Source organism: Oratosquilla oratoria, chromosome 41 (assembly GCF_046742065.1).
Source record: "Oratosquilla oratoria isolate Oo_2021 chromosome 41, ASM4674206v1, whole genome shotgun sequence".
In the NCBI taxonomy this organism is placed as follows: Eukaryota; Metazoa; Arthropoda; class Malacostraca; order Stomatopoda; family Squillidae; genus Oratosquilla; species Oratosquilla oratoria.
In genome coordinates, this window is record NC_134817.1 from 7,646,803 (window position 1) to 7,666,741 (window position 19,939).

The 19,939-nt window shown below is 39.0% G+C and overlaps 1 protein-coding gene across 1 annotated transcript in view; it reads right to left on the bottom strand.

Moving 5' to 3' along the window:
- Positions 1–4,716: 4,716 nt before the first annotated feature.
- The window catches only part of LOC143020941 (uncharacterized), a 29,999-nt gene continuing 14,776 nt past the window's right edge, over positions 4,717–19,939 (bottom strand). Inside the window, exons 2-6 of the mRNA XM_076177929.1 lie at positions 9,286–9,421; positions 7,189–7,383; positions 6,562–6,663; positions 6,109–6,265; positions 4,717–5,738 (exon numbers count right to left, since the gene is read on the bottom strand). Coding sequence (XP_076034044.1) covers positions 5,583–5,738; positions 6,109–6,265; positions 6,562–6,663; positions 7,189–7,383; positions 9,286–9,421 — 746 coding nt within the window. The 3' untranslated portion in view covers positions 4,717–5,582. The remainder of the gene's footprint in view (positions 5,739–6,108; positions 6,266–6,561; positions 6,664–7,188; positions 7,384–9,285; positions 9,422–19,939) is intronic.

The window sequence follows — 19,939 nt, forward strand, 5'->3', positions numbered from 1 at the left end:
GGAGAACTTTTATATTTGTATGTTGCATCGACGAATCGATCAATGTTTACCAGACGACAGTGTATCAGTAGCTAACTCCCCTGGATAATCTTTTGTGAATAATTAATTTGAATTAATTTCCCAAATTTGTGTGTTCACACATTACAATGTAAAAAAAAAAATCCGACGAAAGATCTTTTGGTGCAAAACAAGATTGGATGTAGAGCAAAAAATTGAAGTGAACAAAACAGCCAAATAAAACAAACAAAATTGTATAACAAATTAACATATATTTTGGTTGAATGTTTATCCAAATAAAATTTAAAACTTCAATTTGAAGCTCATTTAATCGCCATAGTTCATGTGTTCAAACATTGTTTAGATTGATTCTTAACATTTTTCAGTGCCCCTATCCAGTATAATTACAATGCAGACATATGAAAATGATTAGTGATACAAACCTTGATGAGAAATGATTATATCCAATTACTGAACAAAGGTACTTTTTATTTCAAATTAGAAATGTCAATTAGTAGGATACAATGCATGTACATTATGCTTTATGGTAAATATACAGTACCATTGCACTGGTTATGTCTCCTACCCCTAGAATTAACTGGTTTAGTACCCCAGCTTAGATGTGAAAGTTTGTTTACGTCTGTCGAATGTTCACGAATTAATGAATGACGACTTCGTCAGCTTTCACTTCTTCGCGAGTTTCATGCAGTTTCATAAAGGGGTTGAAAAAAACACCGATTTTGCTGAACACTAAGGTTGTATTTCAAATGAAGAAACAAGGTATATCTTTCAGACTTGCTCTAAAATAATAATTATAATAACAGCCTACTGAAAGATGTAATAAATGTATTCCTTGCAGAATACAGCGAAAGTACCAATAAAAAATCGGTCATAATGATACTACTTGTGAGAAGAACCGACCAAGTTATTGAAAAAAGAGAGAAAAAATTAAGAGACACTGATTTATGTATACAATACACACTGAAATTCCTATGACTGTATACACCTGTACTCACACGTACACAATGTATGAAACGCATGGAAAAGCACGCGCACAGACATATGAAATACAGATTTATTAATGTAAATTTGTAGATGTAGATGTGTACATGCGCATGGACAGATGCACACTCTCACACGTATGGAATGTGGAAATAGTAAGGAAATCACATGCACGGTCGCACACACGCAATTCCTGGACAAATACATTAAATAAATAAGGTAAAGGATATGGAGGCGAGCAATGCGGGGAAAGGAACAAACAACAGTGGGGTAACGCGAGTGAACAAAGAGTGCATATGATGATGTACAGTAGGCTACTTAGTTTATTTCGGGGATGAACAAATGGAGGTATTAGAAAATGTGTGTGTGTGTATATATATATATATATATATATATATATATATATATATATATATATATATATATATATATATATACATACATATCTGTGTGTGACAGAATATAAGGATAGATAAGACTCGGAAGTAGAATTGGTATACGACAGTAGGACATAAGCGAGTGACAATGTCTCTTTATGTCATAGGTAGCAGGCATCTTTGCCATATTATACACTTTGGTTATACTTCACCATTGCCAATTTATCTCTCTCTCTCTGTCTACATTCTGCATTTTGAAAAACACTCGGTCGTTGGAAAAATAACATCCTAAATACCTGTAAACACAATGAAAAAGCTTGACGGTCTGACAAAAAACAGAAGTTAATTAATCCGAGAATCATATGCACTCCATGATTTTCATCAGAAGTCAATTACTCGGAATAAGAGGGAACTTAGACAATTCAAATGATACGAATCACCTAGTCATGTGCATTAAACGAAAACGGGTCTGCTTACTGAAACAAAACAGATTTGGCAGTTCTGGAAGATGAATCTCTCTTTTCTTGTCAATGTCACACTTTCTGATCATTTGCAGAAATCCACAGGAGAACACAAAGAGTAGATGGTAAGATCTTCCATGTACTACATTGCCAGACAATGTAAGAATCGAGAGTATTATCTGAGGATGTAATGTACGAAAGATTTTTCTGACTACTCTCTGGTTTCGTAACCAGCGGTGAAGGTACTTTTTCCTGTTCGCACACGCGCGCACGCATACACACACACACACACACACACACACACACACACACACACACACACACACACACACACACACACACACACACACATATATATATATATATACACATATATATATATGTATGTATGTATGTATTGATAAGGGTGAAGATCTGGAGTCTGGGATCTGTGTTGAAGGAAGAAGCGTAGACACTAGAATCAAAGTGAGAGATTTATTGTGTCTGGTGTTTACGCTTCTCCCTGTAACATATATATGTATGTATGTATATATATATATATATATATATATATATATATATATATATACATTATACACACACAAACACACACACACACACTGTAAAATTCCTGGAAGCTGCTGTATAGAGGTCGATTTGTAAAAATATCTACGCTTCATCATATTATACTGTGGCGGTGTTACAAGATGACCACAGTTTTATACAATGTAATTACTGGAGTCGAAGTGTACGTATATCACTGCAATGATATGACTATATTATCTTTATTGCAACAATTCGAATGTAACACTCTTTCTAAAACGACACGTTTTATTGCTATACCCTGCATAGAACCTATTTAGTGATATCAGTAATTGTGGAGCACCATTACAAATAAATTGTTGCAAGAAAAATCATGTAATTACTACTACTCTACCATCCCCGTAGAAAGAAGGCCACAGCATTTTATCAGTATTGTTCTAGTGCGCTAATCACTAAATATACGTCCTCAAAATGACATATTTACAATACGCTATCTTTTTGTTCCTACGGAACAATCGTTTACAACTTCTGCATAATGTTGCAGGGACGATCTATACATACATATGTGCATGTATATATCTAATTGATTAATAGATTCTATTTAATTCATCTATCTCCGGACTCGTTCCTATACAATCTGGAAGCTCAATAAGTCATCGCAAATATGGCAATAGTTAACCAATCAGCGACGACAATGATACAGTAATACACAAAATATGAAAAATACTCTCGGATGCCATTATGTATAGGGTACTGTGTGAATGTATGGATCTTATATATGTATGTGCATATGTATATATGTAAATGTATATAAATGGATATGGATATATACATGTATATGTATATATGTAAATACATCTATATATGTGGATATATATATTTCGAATCATATGATATGTGTGCATATATATTCATGCGTGTGCATATATGTACATATTCATGAATGCAGTACATGTACTAATATTTCTATATACACTGTAGTTGTATATATGCAAGGGCTGGTACATGGTCTCCGGAACATGTCCAGTAACCAACTTCGACTTCTTTTTCTATTTTTCATTATTATTATTTCTCTCTTTCCTGTTATTCGGTGACAAAAAAAAAAAAAAAAAGTTTCTTCCCAGACAGATCTGCGAGAGGACCCGAAGACTGTCGCCGGATATTATGAGGTCGCGGATTCCCAGTCAGTGAAACTTGAGTCACCATTTGTTTTTATATGCATGGATGTATGTATACATAGGCAAGATATCACACATTCAGGAGCACTCCAAACTATATTAATGAAAAAGGTATTTTTAAAGAAGTGCACACCTACGTGATATAGCAATAGAAATTCAGATAATCATTTTGTAAATTATAATACATCAATATGACATACGTTTTTCATGGCAGAAAAAAAAATGCTAAAAGCAAATACACAACCGAACGGAGCTGCGACGATATGTTCGAGACGCCATATTGTCGTTTGTCCAGTTCTTTCAATGTCAGTTTGACGATGGTGTTGTGTACCGATGGTCTTCGACCTCCGCATCTATCCAAACAAAGATGGCGTCTCAAGCAGTTGTCGTGGCTCCGTTTGTTAGTGTATCGCTTTTAGCAACTTTTTCTGTTATTGATTCTCGCCAAGAAAAACGTATATTACGTTGGTGTATTATATTTTACTCAATGAGTATTTAATTTTCTATTGGTATATCGTGTAAGTGTACGCTTCTAAAAATTACCATGAAGATATATCACATATTTGTAGGTCCATCACATCGCAGTATAATCACAATGTAGTATAACCAAGCGATTGTGGATCATGTTGGCTAGTTTCGAAATTCTAACAATTTAAAGAATAAATCTTTTTATCTTTTCAATTAGAGAAATGGGAAGTTCTTCAAGGTCTTCTTGAAGGATTTTTGAACATGTCAACGATGATCCATTGAAATCGTTGAGTTTTTGCATTAAAGTATTTGTGGTTAACTCTCGAAGCTGGTTTGCATTTCACACGTGTAATGAAAAAAACTAGTGTACAATACTGAAAGTCAACCATGTTATGCTGGGACAACTTGGGTTGAATGCAAAAACAAAACAGTTTCGCAAACTCTAAGCAGTTCTACCAAAAGCCGTTCCACTCCTTAAATGTAACCTTGGTTTATTTTACATGTTTTTTCTTAAGTCCATTTGTTATGAAAACTACACACCAAAAGCAAGTAATTTAAAATGCGCCACTTTTTTCCATCGCTTGCAGCTCCGAATGCCCCTTTCAGCATATTGGTTTGTTTACACTGCGCAGCGCAATACGCTATGCACTTGTTTTTTTCAACGGTTTCTGTTCCAAAAGGTTCAGAAATAAGCCTTTGCAAACACCATAATTCGTTTGATATACTCTGTATACTTAATATGTATCTTATACAAATTACATATTGCCCCTCTGTGATCATCACAGGGGGCATTGTCTTATGACTCATGGTCATCACAGACGAAATGAAAATTGTCGTAATACACACTAAATTATCGACAATTTATCTTAGCATAAATAAATAAGGATGATCAATGGATATTGAAAAAGGAAGAAAGGTGACACAGAAAAAGAATCCTGACAGACAGACAGACAAATCACTCTAGTAATACTTCAAAGTTAGGGAGCAAGTCAACTCCACATTACGAAAGACAGACCAGGGAGTCAGTATATTATGAGAAGGTTCTAGAAGTTCAGTTACTGCTACTGGTCAATGGGAAGTCTGTAGTTTTTTTTTTATAGATATCACAGAAATACAAGGGACGTCTGTGGAATATTACTAAAGAACCTGGTCACTTCAAGCATGTTTTTCTTCAAAACTCGAATGCTATAAAGAAACGGGTCGTGATAAATCGACCGGACCAGAAATATCCTTAAAGCCACTTCTGTTCTTACAGGTCTCCAGCTTCCTGGTCAAATCTCCTGTCTAGGTACGAGAGACCAGTGGAAGTCTCCAGGCAAAGTATGAGAGACCGGGTACGGTGCAAAAATACTTGTGCAAGTTTCCTACGACGTTGGTGAGGAGACGCGATACAGCTTGGAAAGACTTCTGCAACGTTCCATTGCGCTCCACTGCACCGGCAAACTGAGGAACAGCAACAGGAAGCCAAGTGGAATGAGGTGTCCGGGATGATACAGCAGAGGGAACGCTTGCCGCTGACTGCTGTTTGCATTTGAGGGCGAATTGTATAATGTGGAATAGGGTGGCAGCGTCTTCTTCTACTGCAAATCTCGGAAGATGGTGGACTGCGAACAAAGGTCGATGGTGTGAAGGGGAACGACGACACTACCGACTGCCCGACTTTCGTTTTTGTCTGCGTCGTCATGGTAGAGGACGAGTCGAACGACAAACTGCGTCACTTCTTCCGCTCCAACCTGCAATGAAAAGAACAAAGATTCACCAACAAGCTTAGGTGTGGGCTATGCATCACGTGCTTTTAAATCGATTTGCAAATCACGTGGCTCCATTGATCAAACTATCGGTGACTTTCTTAAGATCAATTGTATAATTTAGGGTTCTGCAATGATCATAAAATAACCCAAGTGTTGAGTAAAATTGTCTAACCAAAGTCAGAAACAAGTCTTTAAATCTTACTACCTAATAACAAGCTTTAGAAAAAGAAAAATCGTACCATCCTCATAAAGGTTTTAATTTCTTGACTAAAACAAATAGTAGAATAGGATCAACTAAAGTATAAAACCAATATTATAAACGACACTAGTAATAACAACTCTCGGAACTCACCGTGAACGTAAGCGTTTCGTTGAAGATCGGAGCCATCGTGGCCTTCCTCGAGTTGGTCTTGTCGGCCGCAAGAATCTTATTCAGAGGCGTCAGTACAGAAGCTTCGACGTGAACCTCCCCAGCCTTGGTATTTGTGGGGCTTGGTCCTTGAATATACCTAAAGAAGGAGAGAAAAAAACGGACGACTTTAGTTGTCTGAATCAGAAATATCTTGAAAACTATATCAACACCACCACGGTGACGTCACCGCGTCGAAACATTATAATTGAGACGATTATGAACCTTGCACTACAGCCATATCCCACCCGTTAAACACAATCATTATTCGTAAACCAGTACGTCGCTGTCGCTGTGCCGAATTGGGCATCAATTTGTAATGACTGGACGCAGGAAATTACAAGAATCTTAACCTTGAGCCCATGTAACTACACTGTAGGTGGAGGTGATAATTACCTGGCGTGCAGAATGTGGACACAGAGGAGACCTTCGACATAATCATAGTAGCAAGAGAACCACACACGTCCTAGCTTGTTGGATGTGGCTGCAGGATCAATGCTGTGAAAAAGAAATACATCAAATTAAATTATGAGTCTGGCAAATCGAACATAAAGATATAGATAGATACATAAATAGGCAAACAAATAAGGACACGCACACACACATGTATATATATATATATATATATATATATATATATATATATATATATATATATACATATATATATATATATATATATATATATATATATATATATATATACACACACACACACACATGTATATTTGAATTTACTAAGGGGATAAGATTAGCAAGAAGACAGGCTGTATTATCTACTGTAAGGCATATGATTAATACCTAATAGTAATCTATTCATCCTAATAATGTCTAAGTAATTCCACCCGCTTCCTGCGACTTGACGTCATGTCTACAGAAAGATGACGAGATGTTGTAGACTGCTTAAAATTTACCTTTGGCCCAATCACGTCAGACTGAGGGGTGAAGTCTCCCTGACACATACAGAAATGGACAGTTTTGTAGGACTGTTAAAGACCCCAAACACCACGATTCCATAATCACCTGAGGAAGGTAGCGAGAATCTCCTTCTGCTTCTTGGCGTCGATCTGGTTTCCGTCGGCGTAAGGGGCGAAGAGCATGGGGCTTTTGAGAAAACCGCCGCCGCCTTTTCCACCGCCGCCCTCACCCCCGAAACTACTCAGGAAGTTGGCAGCCGGCGCTAAGTTCGATGGTTGGTACCCGTTGTTGCTGTAAGACCTGTAAAGACGAGCCATAACCCCAAATAAGAATCATAAAGCATAACCAAAACCATTTCTGTTTTGTAGCATAACTAAAATTTATATTCCGGAATGATGTGGGATAAGTATAAGTGTGTGTGTGTGTGTGTGTGTGTGTGTGTGTGTGTGTGTGTGTGTGTGTGTGTGTGTGTGTGTGTGTGTGTGTGTGTGTGAAAAAGAGAGAGAAAGATATATTATATGTTGAAAGTATGAGTGTAGACAGAATGAGAATGGCTACTGTCAACGTGACGCAGGGTTATAAAGGAACCAAAGAAAGTTTGTCAACCCTGATATCTTAAACGATGAGATTTCCTCCAAAAGCACTGCAAAAGCAAACTAGAGTTGTGTCGCATGTCTCATCTATTCTGACAACCTGAAATATTTACAGTGTCTGAGAAAATTCTTTTCAACCGTTTCTTTCTTAGATTGTTGGTAAAACGGTAAAGCTGATCATCATAGTCATTTTATTGATATTTTAACGTTACGGAAACTTTAGTTTCTTTACGTCGAGTTATCATGTAGCCTTTTATCAAAAAGCTGTTTTCAATTCGAGCCTTTTTTTTTATCTTGGAAGATGCTCTTGTACTTAGTAGGACATTAGGTCTGACCATTTTGAACGCCAATAGCTACTCTGAGTATCAGATACTGATTATGCTTGTTCACGTTAAACTCATCAGGTAATACATATCAATGTGTGGGTCGCCATCTTTCTTCTCCTTTAACAGAAGTCAAAGACCCACGCTTACCGAGAAATCGCCGAAAGTGGAACTGGTTTGTTGGTTATATTTTGGTAACCCGAACAGATCTTTCCTCGCACGTTGTGTCTGCCGAGGCATGGGGGAGGCTTGTCTGTAAAAGGTTGACAAGCCATTTTGTCTTTTTTCTTTTTTTTTCCCCATTGGGCTGTCTTTGAAGTTTTGTTTAAGTTTGCATCTCCCAGAAGCAAAGTTATATATCGATCAACATATTTTACCTTCTGTGCCGAATATTTCTTTTTTATGTTACCCAAAAGTCAAAATTCATACAGATATATCATGCCCCAGTTTTTATCGGGTTATTTATGAGTTTTATACTGGAGTTTGAATGAAATTTGATTCACTATATATAGACTTGGAAAAAAAAAAAACGTTGGCTCGCATTGCTCAGGTACAAAGATCTGGATCGAAAGACGAAATATCTCAAGCAGAAGTAATGTCCACATGATAAATATCCTTTCTCTCTTTCTCTCTCTCACCACACACACACACACACACACACACACACACACACACACACACACACACACACACACACACACACACACACACACACACACACACACACACACACACACACACACACGCACACACACCGCTGTAGACACCAATGAGCATGAAGAACACATTAATGCTGTTCACTACGTATCAGTTCGAGATGAGGCTAAAGTTATTTTTTTTTTCAATAACAGGGTTGAACGTAATTAAAAGGATGGAATATTGCAAATATTATCAGACAAGAATTACTGTTCTCGTGGTTTCTTGTCAAATGGTAAAGCGATAGAGAGCCTGCTGTAGACTTAGACAAGCCATATGACAGTGTTTGCCGAGGGATTTGGTAAGGACGTGTTTTGTCGAATGAATGAACTTATCAATGAACAAATAATGAACGAGATTAGAATTTGAAAAAGGGGCAGGGAAGTGAAGGGAGAATTACATTTAGAAAAAAAAGCATAACCAAAGAAAACCGTAGCCATTTATGAAAGTGTATGGAGTAACAGAAAACATTTGAAACGTGAGAGTAACGTTACTAATATACATACATATACCAAAAGCTTTCTTCCCCCCTTACACGGGAGGCAGCCTGTTACTAATATGATAAAGAATTAAAGTATATGTATCCTCACTTCTTGTACTCCTTGTCGAGGTCTGATACGACTTTCTTCTCCAGATGCTGCCGCCGGAGTTTCTTCATGAAAACGACGAAACTAATGAAGACGAGGAATACGATGCAGATGCCAACGAGGATAAGAGCAGTAGCACCTGCAAAAAAAAAGTAAATGAATAAATAAATTAATTAATTACTACATAAATATATCGACGAATAAATGAATAAATAAATAAAAATAGAGAAATGAATGAATAAATCTATGAGCAAACAAAAATATGAATATGTAAGGGAATGGTGGAAAGCACTTCCTAGCTTTCTCTTTGTATTACGTTAATCTAGTAGCAATATACAGAGCAGGATTTTTCACAGTTACCCACACCTCTTTCTTTTCTTAGTTAAATTCAAACCTTGGGCACTAAAATCTTAAGTGCTCAGAGAAAATCATTAGTCTCAGACTGTAACAACTTTAAGATTTTACTTAGAGGGCTTAGATATATACGTAAACAACAAAAATAAAAAAAAAACAAATCAAACAATCGACCAAGTGGGACTATTACAGCGTCGTAGCAGTCGCGGACTGAAAGAAAGAAAAAGAAGCAAACTCCATAGATAATGTATATTTGAATATATACATGTGTGTACAGGTGTGTGTATCTATGTATATATGTGTGTTTCTTTGTTCGCTTGTGTGTGTGTGTGTGTGTGTGTGTGTGTGGAGGCGCATGTTTGAAAACTTGTATGATATCTTATGTCTGATCCAAAGGTGAAAGGAGTTTTTTTTTTCTGTTAGAAAGCTATCATCTATTATAACTTCTTCGATACCATAAGTGCGGTACGAAGATGATTAAGAATGTGTGGATGGAGCCAAAATCAAAATCAAAATACCAACGGTATGAAAGGAGCTATAAGAAAGAAGTTCGAAAGCATAGAAACACATTTTCTATATGTATTTCCATAGCTTATGAACTGAAAAACACATGGTTTGGAAGAGCTTATAAAATCAAGGAGTGAAGGAGTAGAGGAAATGCCTTCCTGGAATTTATTGAAGACCAGTGCAGGGAAAGAGGAGGAGGAGGAGGAGGAAGAGGACGAAAGGTGACTGAGGACATGTTGTGCCTCTCAAACCAGTTAGCAACCAAAAGCTAGGTCACTGACCTCTCCGGACGAATTTGGAATCGGTCCGCCCTTCCCGAGTACATCCAGAACCTTCGACTCATCCTAACCTCAACAAAAGGACACATCTCGTCTCGTACACTTCAGTCACCACTTCTTAGACTTCAACGTCCTTTCAATACATTGATATTGTCAAGTTGACTATGGTCATCGTCCGGGTGGACTTTTTGTTCTTCTGTCTCCTTAAAAGATACGTGTATATGTGTTTTTGTGTGTTTGTGTTTGTTTGCGTTGATGTTTGTGCGTGTTCGTTTTTTGCGCGTTTGTGTTTGTGTGTGTGCATGTGCTTGTGTATGTGTGTGTGTGTGTGCGCACGCCTGTACTTGTGTGTTTGTGTGTGTGCTTATGTGTGTGTGTATGTGCGCGTGAAGACATATATATGTATATATATATATATTATATATATATATATATATATATATATATATATATATATATATATATATCTTCCTAGATTTGTTTCGAAAGAAACAGGTACTCATTGCAACCCGTCTCTAATTATGATAATCTTTATCTAATGTACACATATCTATCTATCTATCTACGTTGGATTTTGCGTCCGTATGTATGAAGTTCACAGCCGGGAAAGGGGCCAAAGGAGAAACAGGTGCTTGAGGTGAAGAAAGTTTGATTGCGAGCAGAGGGACACCAGAGATTGCCCCTCAGGCGCACGCTACCGCCCGCCACGACGGCACCCTCAGGGGGTGGTGGAGAGGCAGCTGGCGGTGGTCGTGGCCCGGCTGCCGACTGGAAGTCAGTTGCACACTCGGCGAACGTCGTCGCCAGAGACCCGTTGTTGATAAACATTAGAAATATTTGGTCTGTAACTCCACTTACTTTATTCTAATTTCTTTCTCTCTCTCTCTCTGTTTCTTTCACTCTCTCCTCCCTCCCTCTCTCTCTCTCTCTCTCTCTCTCTCCCTATTTCTTTCACACTTTCCTCCCTTCCTCTCTCTCTATTTCTTTCTCTCTCTCTCTCTCTCTCTCTCCTCCCTTCCTCTCTCTTTCTCACTCTTTTTTCTCTCTCCCCCTCTGTATTTCTCTCGCTCTCCCTCCTTCCTTCCCCACACTCTCTCTCTCTTTTCCTCTCTCCCCCTTTCTTTCTTTCGCTCTCTCTCCTCCTCTCTCTCTCTTTTTCCCCTCTACGTGAGATTTAATCTTTCCTTGAGCAAGCCGCAATGGCATTCTGGGCCTTTTCTTCGCTTCGACCTGTTGGGAATCGTTCTCAGACACATGCGGCATGTTGCAGCAGCCATTGCAAAAGCATCACGTTCTAGATTGCAACACAGACCGCGTTCAACCTGTGCAGACTAATCTGGAAAACGTGTTATTGTTATAACATTAGCAAAAATCAAAAGGTTTTGGTGTTTCGTTACAGTGTGTTAGGCAGCACTTGTATATCACGTGCGTTAATGAAATATGTTTGTTTTCAACTCTCTAAGGGATCTAGGTGTATAATAGTACATACTTATACCAGAGTCTTTTCCTCCGTTACACGGGGGGTAGCCATAATAATAACAATGATGATAATGAAAGGTCAGATCGATAAGTGCTCTACCAGCGAGTCGTGTGTGTGTGTGTGTGTGATTCACCATGGTCTTGTATCATGGTTTGGACTCGTGATCGACACCTATTTCCCTCTCGGAAGAGAACTCAGAGCTCGTATATGACCGATCTATGGGTAATGCTGTGACCTTACACGCACACACACACCCAACTCCCCGCCCACGAGAGTTGGAGTAACAATCCGTAGCGCAGCGATACTGAAATCATTTCAGCCTTGGGCGGGAGTGTGTGTATGTGTGTGTGTGTGCGCGCGCGCACGCGCACCACCCACCCAATCATCTTCCTGATTCTGCCTTCAGTCAGTCACTGCATGTTTGAAGTTGCAGTTGCCTTTCAACCATCCTTGGGTTCTTGCACTTTGATCCTGGCCTTGCTCACCTTCATATTTTGAAATTGGTCTGAGAGCCATTTCGAAATGTGAGGCCTGTGTAATCTCATTTCTTCCATTTATCAATAGTTTTGCAACATCTGATGCTTGTCTCATCCAAGTCTTCATTTCTTCTTTGTACGATTGTCATGTTTCTCACTTTTTTTCTGGATCTTTTGTTTCTTCGCAAGAATTTTCTCCCATTTTATCTTACTTCTGAAATGTTATCTATTTTTACATTTAAGAAAAGTTTCTAAAAATCGTCTCATATAGAATGATTATGATCGATGACCAGTAACCATTTTATGGCAAACGTTTTATTTATACTTTTTTCAAAAGATATATTGATTGCATCGTCTGATGACCGATACTATAATACAGCTAATCAGAGTAAGTAGTCTATTATTTTTTTCGTATCTTGTTCCTATGAATTTCTTCCTATCATTCAATTAACGTTACTCAAAATAACCTCCATTTGTTATCAAACGATCGCATTCGACGTCCAGTAGCCATGTAAAGACAAACTGCTTTAGTTTTTTCAGTGCCACAAGAAGGGAGGGCAAGCATGAAGTTACTAAACCAGACTGTGGGAAGTCCAGTGACAAAGTCATATCAGCAAAAAGGGGACAGCGTTGCCATGTCAGCATATAAAGGCCAGTAAACGACCTCTGTAAGGCGGGGACGTGCTCAAATGGATTAGGACAAGTACTACGTCGAATGCGCCCTGTCGTGGTACCGTCGTAACGGCCATACACAGAAAACGGAAAAAATAGTTTTGTTTTTTGGACAGTGAGTAACGAACGTGTATACAATTTCTGTTTGCGTCTGAATTTGTTTACACACGCACGCACGCACGTGCGCAAGAACACGCACAAACACAAATGCACACGCGCACACACATACACATACATGAGTGCATTTGTATGTACACACATTTTGTTTAATATACATTCACGAAATACGCGTGTGTGCGCGTGCGCGTGCGTGCGTTTGTACGTGTGTATATGTGTGTATGTGTGCGATTGAGTACGTACACATGGAAGCAGACCTTTAAAGAAACATATAAGAAAAACGTTCCAACAACGTGTGGTCCGCAGCCAGCGCGAAATGGTCCAATGACAGAGCAGGTTTGCGCGCGCGCGCACACACACACACACACACACACACACACACACACACACACACACACACACACACACACACACACACACACACACACACACACACACACAAATCGGGAACATGACCAATGGTATGATGTTTTTGAACTAAGTGGCCATTGAAACTCAATATCACAGACTGACCTTCACTGTCTAGCGTTGTGACACAAAGAGGGAGAGAGAGAGAGAGAAAAAAAATAGCAATTAATTATGCGTGCTGGGGGAAAAGAAAAAGGTAGCGCAGTTACAAAAATCCGCAAAGTTTTGGGACTGCATTTAACGATTTCACAGTAGCAAGGGGGAACGACGGATGACCGTTAAATCCCACCTGTTCATTCGACGAGTCGACCTTCGTTTTGCGCGACAGTCCAATGTTTTTATTTCTGTTTCTCTGCATCGGGGCCTTTATACCCTCGATCCCTTGTACCCGAGCGATCGAACCAGGAAGAATTACATGCACTTAGCAATGTCGGAATGCGCCCAATAATCTATTTGTGCAGGAAAATATGAATCGCATAATGGTGTTTGATATTATATGAAGTTCGTTGAATTTATTTTCGATTGAGGAGCTATGTTTTTTTTCTCCTTTTGACACAAAACTCAACGTAACAGAAATCTATGTGACACAAGATTTCTTAACATCTTTAGTCATGGGATGGCCCTTTTTTATTTTTTATTTAATTTAATCTTATTTGTTTATTTATCTATTTATTATTATTATCATTAATATTTGTTTTATTTTGTTAGTCACTCGGTTTTGAAAAAGGACAATGTACTACGTAGGACTCCGTCCATTGTGCGTAACAAATTTCCTCCCTATTATTGCCTAGACTACTGAACTCAAATATTTACGTGGCATCTCTTCCCTTTTTATTAATTTCACTTTTTTTCTTATACTTTGTTTATTCATTTACCTATTCATTCATGTATTCATTTATTTATCTATTAGTTTATTTACTTACTTATCTATTTATGTATTAATATGTCTGTGATGTCGCACTGTTCAATGCAAACTTGCAATGACAGATCTCTTTGATATGTGTAACGCAGTTGATTGTGTTAGTAACACAAAAACAGTGCATTGTTTGTCGGAAACAATGAAAGACATCGTCGTCCAAATGTTACAGGAGACCACAAGCAAGTCACATAACTCTTGTTTCAGCTGAGGGACCCTACCGATTCCACTGGCCGATACCAAAAATTTGTAACGATTCCGATACCAGTTCCGATACTGCACTAAACTTCCGATACCGATACGAGTCAGTTTCCGATACCCCGCGATGGTCATAATTCGTGTTTATTTCCAGGTCCTGGTGTTGGTTTGAGAAACAAACACATTACGAACAAAGTACGTTTATCGGGAATCGGAAGTTTGGATCGGTATCGGGACTCCGTATCGGATTCGTTAAAAGTTTTGTTATCGTTCCAGTCACTAATTTCTACACTTGGTTCTTGCGTTCTTTTGGTGCGTTTTTGGTGCGTTCTTTTTGCGTTCTTTTGGTTCTTGCGCTCTTTTGGTGCTTTCCTTGGGATTCGTCAGCGTTCTTTTGTCAAAATAAAGGATCCCACCCACTTGGCACAGTGAGACACTATATTTTTCATCTGGCACTGAGTCGGTCGTGACGTCATCAATTGTAACGATATTTTATATAAAAGAAAATATCCAAGAACGGCCCATGCGAGCAGAATGATCTCATTGTGCCAGCAGAGCTCGAGGAAAGGTCCCACAGGTGTGGAGGAGGGAGGGACACGTCCATTGTGAGCATAAAGTTCGAAGAACGGTCCTTCATGCTCTGCTGAAGTTGTTTGTTCTTCTCAGATGAAGAGAGAGAGAGAGAGAGAGAGAGAGAGAGAGAGAGAGAGAGAGAGAGAGAGAGGAGGATGTAGGAACCAAGAGATCTGTTCTTTTCGATCGAAGAACGGTTCTTCATGCACTGCCGAAGTTGTTTGTTCTTCTCAGATGAAGAGAGAAAGAGAGAGGGGGGTGTAGGTGACTGAGAGATATGTTCTTTTCGATCGAAGAACGGTTCTTCATGCACTGCTGAAGAAATTGTTTGTTGTAGGAGACTAGAGATCTGTTCTTTGTTTGCTGGGTACAATGTGATCAAGGAACGGTCTTAAACGGGCAGATGAATGAACTATTTGCTCTCAAAGGGAGAGGGGGAGAGGAGAGGAAAGGTATAAGCTAGAGGCTTTGTTTGGTGGGCAAAGAGAAATCAATGGTGGACCGTAGTTTGAGGTGTGCCCAAATAAGATGTTGTTTACTAGTCAATAGCGGATCAAAGAATGGCTTTCGGTTGGAGACACGTTTCGTATAAGAAAACAAAAAACTTTCTTGGTTCTTTGAGGTGAATGGAATGTGGATTGAGCGACAGCGTTCGAATTCTGTCGTCATAAGTTGTTGGCCACATAAATGATACAATAGTGATAAGAAAGCATCTGCCATCTAAAGCTGATTGTAACTTTTAAGTCACGTTATGATATATGAACGTTTTGCTTGCTGTTGACTAAATCATGTTCTTCAGCAAACAAAATCTTGTGACTACGATCTCTCTTTTGTACACGACATGAGAAAGCTTGATGAAAGTATGCATTCTGAAAACTGCCACGTTATTTGTGCTGCCAATTGTACACACCGGGGATAGTTGGCATCAGCAATCAAAAACAATAAACAATGGTCGATATTGAAGATTTACTTTTGAGTGAAAAAATCTCAGTAGATGATTTTTTTTTTGTGTGCAGCTGCCTGTTTTTTTTAATTTGTTTATTTTATTGAAGAAAAATGTTGAACATGAGTAAATCCTGTGACTCACAAACACATTATTTTTCTGTAAGATCTCTGAAAAAAGAAAAGAAAAAGCTACACTGGCAACTCCATTGCAGGTTTGAATTTGGACCTCTCCGTATATGAATTCGGCTGACATGACTCTGGACTCGGAATACAAAGATGAAGTCTCAAGCTAGATGTCCATGCAGTCAGTTTGTTATGCTTTTCGGTCGTATGTGACCGTTTGCTGTATATTTACTCATAACTGAACTTAATTTCATTGCTACCTGTTCACATATCTATGCATACGTTCGTACACACACACACACACACAGAAGTACATACATACATGCATGCATGCATACATACATGCACAAGAAACATAGAAAAACCTATGAACGCATACATATATGTGTATGAATGCGCATGTGCAATTTTATACATTTCCATGCGTCATTTCCATATGAAGGTAAGTATATTCCTAAGTATACATTCCTCTACATCTAGCCTACATACACGTTTCTGAACCCACATCTTTGTCTGTAAAACCATGCACCCCTTGTCTTCAAGTCATGTAACCGGTACAAGGGTGGCTGCGAGCCAGGGCATTGTACTGCCTCCATGCCTGCCTGCCTGCTTGCGAGGTCAGTGACCTGACTTGTCCGACGTGGAAAGCAATTTTTGCCTTCGGCCATGTCTGCCCCGACCGGCGCATCGAGTAGGTTCTCATTGGAAACTTTTTTTGAAAACACACACACACACATACACACACACACACACACACACACACACACACACACACACACACACACACACACACACACACACACACACACACACACACACACACACACACACACAGACAGACATATATATATATATATATATATATATATATATATATATATATGCATACATAAAATGCATCCATACATGCATGTATACATCCATGCACCCATACATACATGCATGCAGGCACACATACATACATATATACATGTGGACATATTTGCATACACAGAAAAAAGAAAAGAAATATTTTTCTTTCCCTCTTCTTCGCCCTACCTGCCACCCATTTTCACTCCTCTTTCTAATCCTCATTTTCCCCTCCTTCTCTTCCTCCTCGTCTTTTTTCTCCTCCTCCTCCTCCTACCTCCTCCAGTTCTCCCATGACGGTCTATCTCAACACATTGACGGTTAGAGAAGGACTCCGAGATCTGCCACTCGTAACGGTGTCATTCAAACCCCTTGTTAGTGTTCTCCAGCTTCATTTTCCCTTGGATTTACTTGTCAGACACGGTTCGACAATCACTAACGAGCCACTCCTATTGTTGGCTCTCCAAACGTCTTGCTGACTAAACCATTACCTTGCTAATGACCGGGAACTCGTAAGGGATTGTACATAGGTCCTCGACCATCCGACCTTTTAATGTGTTTGCCATTCACAGCTTCATGCTTCGGCACTGGGGAGGAGGAGGAGGAGGAGGAGGAGGTCACCGCGTGTGAGCAGTCTACGGGGTGTTCCGCCCCGTAATTTTGGGGGAGGACAGCCAAACTTGATCAACGATACATTGGAAATGTACAAATATATATATATATATATATATATATATATATATATATATATATATATATATATATATATATATATATATATATATATATATATATATATATGTGTGTGTGTGTGTACAACACTGAATGGGTCCCAGTGGACAGATATAAGTATTTAAAAACCACAGTACATAAAAATATATATATATATATATATATATATATATATATATATATATATATATATATATATATATATTTAGGGTTTCATACTTTTTACATGCAGTAGTTTCCTCATACTTAATACGTGTTTTTATTCATACAACTACAACGACGGATATATTTGCTTTGTTCTTATGTTACAATGTCTTCAACAGTACAGTACATGTTTCGCGGAGTTCAACGTCCACTAGGTTTGTGCTTATGTGTGTGTGTAGATGGTTGCCTAATTGTAAGCTGCGACTCAGGACCGATCGGTAAAAGGGTGAAGACAAATCGTTTCTTATGTAAGCAAGAAGAGAGGCAGATGTGTGGACACTTGTTAACGCGAGTAGACGGTTCTCTCTCTCTCTCTCTCTCTCTCTCTCTCTCTCTCTCTCTCTCTCTCTCTCTCTCTCTCTCTCTCTCTCTCTCTCTCTCTCTCTCTCTCTAGGTAAAAATCTGAGATAAACGAAAACGATGTTATGCGAAAGAAAGAAAAAGAGAATGAGGGGACCATTTTCTTTCACATACCGTCTTTTTTTTTAATCTCGGACCTTTTATTCGTTTTTTTGTTTGTTTCTTTTTCCTTATCCCTCGAATGCCGAACCCTCATACCATTTCTGGCGTCACGCCCCTCGAGGGTTAGGAGGGCGCCAGTCTATGCTTGTTCCTTCCCCCCACCTCCCCCTCCCCCTCTCCCCCTCCAACGAGCCAACCGTCTCGTCTCCCCTTCGCCTATCACTCTCTGTTCCACCACGACCTTTTCCTTTTACTTTTTTATTCAATTTTTTGTTTTCTCGTTCGTTCCGCCACGCTGTGGCATTTCCTCCACCTCCCGCCCTCACGCCCGAACCCTCTTTGTACTGGGCTGCATTTTTCCCTCTTTACTGGGTTGAATTTCCCTCCCTCCCTACCTACCTCCCCACCAGGATATAATTCAATTCATCCACGTGACATAAAGCTTCCGTTTTCTGTACGAGAGGCGGTATTGATGTTGGGCGGATTCGGGTGAATTTATTTACAAGTTATAATTACTCGCCTGACCTCCAACTTCAAGAGTCGTGAATCAGGGTTAATGATTTTCATTTATGCCTCTGAGCGGTGAGAGGAGGTGTTTACACCTAGAGGCCACTCACGGCCGCCGAAGCTATTACCTTAGCTCTATGTGCTTGGTCTATCAGAGCAAATACCAAACACCGATGGTCTGCTTGATTTTTTTTTTTTACAAAGTATTTATTTGAGATCAGAAGGTATTTCGTGTATAGAAGAAGAGATCAAATTGTCGGAAACTGTATCTGTTGTTTTGTGTAAAATTCAGGTTTTGCGGACAACCAGACAAATCGAGTCACGATAGATCAGAATTATGGCAACATTTCTTTCGTTGTTGCTGCTTTAATGCATCTCTATTCACAAAATATCCTCTTTGTTACTAAAACTATTCCACATATACTGAAGAATCAGCAACAAGGTATACATTTGCATAGTTCTGGTACGTAGAGGGGGCAGGTTAGAGTAATCACGATAGTGTATTGGAAGCCTGAAGGTGTGAGGTCGTTCATGTTTGACTGCGTGTTTGCGTGCGCATATCCTGAATACGTAAACAGAGGGATACGTAACTACGCCAGCTTCGACACACAGAACCCCATACCTTAAAGTATGTACAGTTGTGTCCAAAAGTACTAGACCACTTAAAAGGATTTTCATTAAAAAAGTACAGTATTCCTTCCTAGCGGTTTGATGTCTTTCTAAATAAAATATACTATACAGTAAAGTAAATACATGCATAGAGATTAACAACTGTGTTTTTGCGTAAGATAAAACACGGGAAGGAGGCTCAAGACTTATGAAGCTGTCTGTACACGCATAGGTAATCTTTAAAAAA